The sequence below is a fragment of the Ruditapes philippinarum genome, unplaced genomic scaffold (genome assembly GCF_026571515.1).
Source record: "Ruditapes philippinarum isolate M1 unplaced genomic scaffold, ASM2657151v2 ctg1874_1_1_1_1, whole genome shotgun sequence".
Lineage (NCBI taxonomy): Eukaryota > Metazoa > Mollusca > Bivalvia > Venerida > Veneridae > Ruditapes > Ruditapes philippinarum.
The window spans coordinates 91,402-99,449 of NW_026860657.1; the positions used below are offsets into that span (position 1 = coordinate 91,402).

Here is an 8,048-nt window from a genome sequence, read left to right on the forward strand (position 1 = left end):
TTTTTTTTGCACATGGCCTAGTAGGTTGTAAGTTATATTGAGGAAATAGTAAATAAGGAAATTAAAGTTAAATAATAAAAAATGTTATCAAACTGTTTGCACTGAAAACCGGAAGTTTTTTCACCTGGTTTCCTGCTTAAAATTAATGATAACTGTGTGAGTAATTATTTTATCAGAGTTCATACGCATTTGGTATTGTCTTATTTTTGATCGAATAATAACGTAACGTGGCTAACCTGGTCATAGCAGATTCATAGGTGCGGGTTTAATAGAGATATCAAATTCCATACTACACCAAAGAAGCATGTTGCACTTCCTTTTAACGTTGTCTCCTTATAATAATATGATAATGAAAGACAACATCCCTTACGCTCCCTAGCACCGCTTTGAGCTGTATTCAATTTGTTATTTTTGGAACTTGTTAAAAATAATTTTACTAAATATTATTCTCCTCGAATCAACATCCAGTGACGTCACGAAATGGAGTCGGCGACAAACTCAGATCGTGGGAAATAATTAGAAAATGTTGAATTATTCCTACATAGCTATGTTATTAAAAAAGTTATCAGTGGTATTTGATGCATTTATGTATTGTTTATTGAAATGGCCAGATGGAATATTTTGATCCGTTGTTTTGTTGATTTGTTCGGCATAAATTATGTTGGGGTGGGGAAAAGGCGTTTCATTCCTTGTGTTTATTTATAGTATATAGGGGGTATATTTGGATATTTGATAGAATTTCAAGTTCCTGTGTTTATATGCAGTTTTGTTTTGCTGCTAAACATGTGACGTCATCGGGTGACGTAATGACTGAAGATAGATAAGTTTATCCGGCAAGGCTTTATCCAGCTGATGATATACACAGTAGCAGGATAAAAGACAAAATGTACTGTGTGCAGATAGGATTGTATGGCAACTCGACGAATTTGTAAAGAAACTGTTTCATATCATTTTTAAAATTAGGTCGTTACTAGTCATACAATGTTCTCTTCTTATGTCTTTTTATGGCCCATTAGAATCTATAAGCCAGTTCTAAATGCTTAAGAGCGATGTGGGGTATATTGGGACATCTAATGTTTATTTTTCTAAAGCTTTTATTTTTGGTTCCAGTTATAATTTTCAAAAGTTACTTATTGACAGTAGTTTGTTTATATGAGCCGCGTCATGACAAAACCAACATAATGGGTTTGCGACCAGCATGGATCCACGCAGTCTGATCAGGATCCATGCTGTTCGCTTATCAACTCTATTACAAGTGGAGAAACTGACAGCGAACAGCATGGATCCTGATCAGACTGCGCGGATGCGCAGGCTGGTCTGGATCCATGCTGGTCGCAAACCCACTATGTTGGTTTTGTCGTGACGCGGCTCATATATTAGATCTATACATTATTAACATTTTAAAGCGCTGTAGCTGTCATACTGTACTTATCATCTCTTTAAACGGCGTACAGTTGTTATGGAATTAAATCTTCCGCTTTTGAGATTACATTTCGAGCGTTATTTAAAAATGTTAACAAAACATTGATAATACCGTGATAATGATAATGCTGCCATGATAATAAGCTGAATTTATTTCCGACATAATAGGGAAAAAAGACACTATTGACTATGCTACATAGATTTAAAAACGTTATACTCAAAATATTAATTTGTACGAAAAAGTGCCGACACGTGTTATTGTTTGTTTTGGAATTTACGTCACATGGACACAGTTTAGGTCATATCGTGACGTTTCAGCTTTACTGGTGGAGGAAGACCTAAGGTGCCCTTCCGTGAATTATTTCAGGCACGAACGGGCACCTGAGTAGAACCACCGACGTTCCGTAAGCTAGCTGTATATCTTCCTCACATGAAAGAATACAAAGTCCCTGACGGGATTCGAACCCACAGCGGTGAAGGGCAAGTGGTTTGAAGTCAACGACCTTAACCACTCGGCCACCTGCTTTGACTGGTGGAGGAATATCTCAGGTGCCCTTAGGTGCTTTTTTCAGGAAATATGGGCACCTGAGTAGAACCACAGACGTTCCTTAAGCTAATACTGAAAAGTAAATATACTATAAGAACAATATGCAAAGTAAACTTTTCACTTGAAATATATTTGTTTTATTTATTCAATATAGTCTATTTAAAACTGCATACCAGTAACATCATAAATCATCTTATTAAGTCTATCAAAATATAAAAAAAATATTATCTGTGGAAATGTGTTACACTCAAGTTGCAATTGGCCAAAACGTTTTATTTGTTCAGTGTGCTTTTATTTGTTAAACAATTATGTTTGAAGTTAACTACATGTAATATGCATTTGCAAAAAAAAAAAAAAAAGGAATGAGTAAAAGATAATCTGTATGCGATGCTCAGTCAAAAGAGTGAAAAATGTTTGCAAAAAGCGCATTGTTTTGCGATTGGTTGCTTTCAAATGGGTGTAAAATCGTGTACTATATAACAGCAAGTATATCTTCATTACTTCATTTAACATTAGTGAAACTTTGCAATATGGTGAGTGTAATGTTCCTTGCCGTGTGCTTTACTAGCTTGGCGGGACATATTATTACAAGGTACGAGTTTCGTTGTATTTAAATTCTTTATTTGAATCGTCGAGGAAATGTAAAAGTAAAGAAAAATTGTAATATTCAGTTTTTATAGCTTTATAACGTTAGCATAAATATTTGGAATCAAAATTGTACATGTTGTAGATTTTGTCCAGGGGAATACTTTGTAATGCCGAAATAGCTTTTGTTCCATATATGTATTTGTATTTGTTAGTTTCTCATTTTAAACGTTACAAATTAGTTTAGGTATGTTTGAGGTATTAAACTATATGATGAAAATAATGTAAAATAAATGGGCTTGAAACAAGGCGAACAATTACTTCCTTCACTGCAAGATTATTGACTGATGACTCTTATTTTAAAAATAAAATATTTCCTGATATACGTCGATGTCACTAGTTCTAACAAATAAATGCCGACAACTGTTATTTTATATACAAGTATATGCTCACTCTTTCGACCATTATGGTCAATTCCTACGAATTAAACTCCAAACAGCTGAAAAAATCGTTGATAAACACCACCAGATTGATATTTTAGATATAAGCTCTAAATGTAATAAAAGAATTACTTTTAAACTTAGTGGTATTAGAGCATCTAGTCTCTTTTCAACTTTAGTATTTTATCGTGAATGTCCAAAAGACACTTTCATCTAAAAAAAAGTTTTTGAAAAAGATAAAATTTTATCATTAACTTTTGATTTAGAATCAGTACTTAATTTTTTGCTGTCACGGATCAGCTCGGTTATCTGCAGACATTTCTTGTATTCTCGTTTAAAAAAACAAACAATATGATCAATTGTTTATTCTGTGTTGTATTAATTGTTTCTCGTTAGCAGCAGTGTCTCGGAACCGCAATGCTCAAAATTTCATTATGAAGAAAAACTGTTAGAAAAGATGATAAGACTTGAAATTGCGGTAGAGGCTATAAAGAAGGAAATTGAAAACTCTCAGAACCAAGCTCAGGCCACTCTTGATGATTTAAAGGGAGAACGAAATATTTGGCAGAATGATTTAAAAGCAAAATCTGACAAACGTTCTACAGATCTGGCAGCTGCCATCCAAGAGACCAAATCTAAAGTTCAGGAAGAGATAAAAACACTTAAAGTCGAGAAAGATAAATGGAATTCCGAATTGAAAGGTTTGTTTTATGATGTAATAACAGTTTCCATACTTCATTATCTGATTTGGCGTCCGTGGCCAAGCAGTTAAAGTCGTTGGCTTCAAACCACTTGTCAGCTAGCTTACGGAACCTCGGTGGTTCTACTCAGGTGCCAATTCGTGAGTGAAATAAGGCACGGAAGGGCACATGAGGTCTCTCTCCACCAGTAAATATGGAACGCCGTGACTGTCTTATGCTATAAATATTTTTGCTATCTTCTGAAATGATGGTATTATTTTGTCATTTAAGCATATTAACATGTGCAATTTACATCATATCTTGTCTAAAGACAATGCTGACTTGTCCAAACAGCATGTTAACTTGTCAAATAATCATTATGACATGTGCAGGCAACATGGTAACTTGTCAAAATATCATGATGACTTGTGCAAACGACATGTTAACTTGTCAAAATAACATGATGACTTGTGCAAACGACATGTTAACTTGTCAAAATGTCATCATGACATGTGCAAACAGCATGTTAACTTGTCGAATTATCGTGATGACATGCTCAAAATACCTAAACAAGTTAACATGTGTTTTGCACAAGACATCACGATTCTTTGACAAGTTCACATGTTGTTTGTACAAGTCATCATGATAATTTGACAAGATAACATGGCATTTGCACAAGTCATCACGATACCTTGACAAGTTAACATGCTGTTTGCACTTGTCATCATGAAATTTTGACAAGTTAACATGTCGCTTTCACAAGTCACCATGATACTTGGACAAGATAGCATGTTGTTTGCACATGTTATCACGATGGTTTGACAAGTTAACATACTGTTTGCACATGTCATCATGAAATTTTGACAAGTTAACATGGCATTTGCACAAGTCATCATTACACTTGGACAAGTTAACATGTCGTTTGCACAAGTCATCATGATACTTGGACAAGTTAACATGCTGTATGCACATGTCATAACGATAATTTGACAAGTTAACATGCTGTTTACACATGTCATCATGAAATTTTGACATGTTAGCATGGTATTTGCACAAGTTATCATAATACTTTGACAAGTTAACAGTACGTTTTGACATGTCAGCATGATACAAGATAACATGTCATTTGCACAAGTCATCACGATTCTTTGACAAGTTCACATGTTGTCTTCACAAGTCATCATGGTAATTTGACATGTTAACATGCTGTTTGCACAAGTCACCATGATACTTTGACAAGTTAACATGCTGTTTGCACATGTCATCACGATAATTCGACAAGTTAACATGTCGTTTGCACAAGTCATCATTATACTTTGACAAGTTAACATGGCGTTTGCACAAGTCATCATGACACTTTGACAAGTTAACATACTGTTTGCACATGTCATCATGAAATTTTGACAAGTTAACATGGCATTTGCACAAGTCATCATTACACTTGGACAAGTTAACATGTCGTTTGCACAAGTCATCATGATACTTGGACAAGTTAACATGCTGTATGCACATGTCATAACGATAATTTGACAAGTTAACATGCTGTTTACACATGTCATCACGGAATTTTGACATGTTAGCATGGTATTTGCACAAGTTATCATAATACTTTGACAAGTTAACAGTACGTTTTGACATGTCAGCATGATACAAGATAACATGTCATTTGCACAAGTCATCACGATTCTTTGACAAGTTCACATGTTGTCTTCACAAGTCATCATGGTAATTTGACATGTTAACATGCTGTTTGCACAAGTCACCATGATACTTTGACAAGTTAACATGCTGTTTGCACATGTCATCACGATAATTCGACAAGTTAACATGTCGTTTGCACAAGTCATCATTATACTTTGACAAGTTAACATGGCGTTTGCACAAGTCATCACGATTCTTTGACAAGTTAACATACTGTTTGCACATGTCATCACAATAATTCGACATGTTAACATGTCGTTTGCACAAGTCATCATTACATTTTGACAAGTTACCATGTCATTTGCACAAGTCATCATTATACTTTGACAAGTTAACATGTTGTTTGCACAAGTCATCACGATACTTTGACAAGTTAGGATGTTGTCTGCACATGTCATCATAATCATTTGACAAGTTAAAATGTTGTTTGTACAAGTCAGCATGTTCCTTTGACAAGACATGATGTAAATTGCACATGTTAACACGCTCAAAAGACAAAATAATATCATAGTTTCACAAAATAACAAAAACTTTGATTACATAAGACAGTCACGGCGTTCCATAAGTAAAGCTGCCCAACGTCCCAATATGACCTTTACTGTGTCGTTGTGACACCCAATCAAACAAACAAACAAAACAATTAATAATTAATCTGATATAAATTTCAAATGAGATACTCGGAGCATTACTAAATTAATTCCGGTGCTTAAAATCAAAGGTAGGGTATGAAAATTGTTTTGTTTTGACAAAACAGTTGAGTGAAATATTGTCACCAAACGACTTCCAAAACTTTGAGTACTCAATATTACTTGAGAGAGCATAATGTACTTCAAGTAACCCATATCATTGGCATTGGTAATATCCATATTACATATACGTACTTGTAGACAAAATACCATTGATCGAGTTACGAAATGAGAAAAGTAGCAATATTACTTTAATTTTGATTTATGTTGTATGTCAATAAGACTCACTTATTCAAATATTGATTTTTTGTAGTGACGTTTCCTAGTTTAAGCCGTTCATTAAGATCTATAGTGGATACAACTATAGATAGAATATCTTTGCTTAGAAAACATGTGATATTCAAATTTAAGGTTCATGTACTTTTTATGAACAGTTATTTTTTTTTATCCCATTGACCCCCGCCTTCCTTTTCTGTGTCAAATTTGTACATTTACAGTACTACTTTATTGTCAATCTAAATTCAAATTAGGGGCGTCCGTGACCGAGTGGTCAAGGTCGTTGACTTCAAACCACTTGCCCCTAGGGACTTTGGATTCTTTCATGTGATGAAGGTATCCAGCAAGCTTACGGAACGTCGTTGGTTCTACTCAGGTGCCGTTCGTGCCTGAAATAATTCACGGAAGGGCACCTTAGGTCTTCAACGTCGCCAATTGCCCTATACTGTGTCGGTGTGGCGTAAAACCCAATCAAACAAACAAACAATTAATTCAAACAAAATTCTTATAACTTTTTCAAAACATTTTCATTGCAGAATTTGTAAGAATACCAGAACTTGTGTTGTTTTCTGCACGAAATCCGAAACAAACTACATTACATACAGGACTTATCCTGGTCTTCGGAGAGGTTCTGATGAATGAAGGCGGTGCTTATAACAAAGATAATGGCGTCTTCACAGTTCCATATGCTGGTGTCTATACATTTAGCGTGCAATTATGCGTACTAAAACACAAATATGTTGATATTGCTTTCATGGCCAATAACATTGCATTTAAAATGTCAAGAGTCAATAGACACGACACAAGTGGGGCTTCATGTTTTAACTTCGATGCTGTCACAATGTTTCGTTTCAACGATGAAGTAAAAATAAAGATTCTGAGTTGTGATTCTGGGGACATATTACACGAATATACCAACTATTGGAACACGTTTTCTGGCCGTCTTGTTTATGCAACAAGCTAATAATTTATACCTGATAGCAATGATATATTTAGTTGGCGGTTCAAGCCAAATAAGCTAAAATTACCCTTGATATAGGACAAAAGGACCTGTAAAATATTAAAAATGTACATTCCTTTGAAAATAATAAGATGCAAAAAATTGTAGCAAAATTAATTAATTAATATTTCCTCTGTGCAACAAAAACATCTATCTTACTTTTTGTTGATTAAGTCTTTATCCCTCCATGATACAATTGTCGCAAGTTTTTTTTATATAATATTTTCCATAATTACACTTGGGAAATGATACTTCTCCCTAATTGACCGACTACATTCTGGTAAAAAATAAGGCAATTTAGTTCAAAACCATCAATTTTTGACAAGTAATACATATTTGTTTCACTGTAAAATCAAAATATATGGTACAGGTATTTACACCAGTAGTACAATAAACAATTATAGAAGAAAATGTACAGAAGAAGAATGATACAAGTAATTGTATAAGTCATACAAATGAGTATAAAATGTACAACATTAACAATATAAAATGCCTACCTTTTAATACCGATCATTTATTGACAATATCTGCCTTACGTTTGTTTAAAAATTGCATTTCAATACTAACAAATACGTAGTTGAGGTTTTATTTAAGTTGTCCTTAACAATAAACTCAGATAAAAGAAAGTGCAACATCTCTCACGCGTCTTGCACCGACTTAGGCAGTACGACTTATGCAGTACGATTTAAGCAGTAAAATTCCTCCACATTA

At 34.2% G+C, this 8,048-nt stretch overlaps 1 protein-coding gene across 1 annotated transcript; it reads left to right on the forward strand.

Moving 5' to 3' along the window:
• The first annotated feature begins 2,495 nt into the window (after positions 1–2,495).
• LOC132712933 (EMILIN-2-like) lies at positions 2,496–7,495 on the forward strand. The gene is made up of 3 exons (XM_060695368.1): positions 2,496–2,561; positions 3,394–3,695; positions 6,874–7,495. The coding sequence occupies exons 1-3, from the start codon at positions 2,500–2,502 to the stop codon at positions 7,299–7,301; spliced, it is 792 nt and encodes a 263-aa protein (XP_060551351.1). The 5' UTR covers positions 2,496–2,499; the 3' UTR covers positions 7,302–7,495.
• The last annotated feature ends 553 nt before the right edge of the window (positions 7,496–8,048 follow it).

Bases quoted from the DNA above. Each gene is read 5' to 3' on its own strand.
- LOC132712933 (XM_060695368.1), top strand. From the start codon at position 2,500: ATGGTGAGTGTAATGTTCCTTGCCGTGTGCTTTACTAGCTTGGCGGGA. The intron at 2,562-3,393 runs GTACGAGTTTCG...TCTCGTTAGCAG, and splicing joins GCGGGACATATTATTACAAG to CAGTGTCTCGGAACCGCAAT. The intron at 3,696-6,873 runs GTTTGTTTTATG...TTTTCATTGCAG, and splicing joins ATGGAATTCCGAATTGAAAG to AATTTGTAAGAATACCAGAA.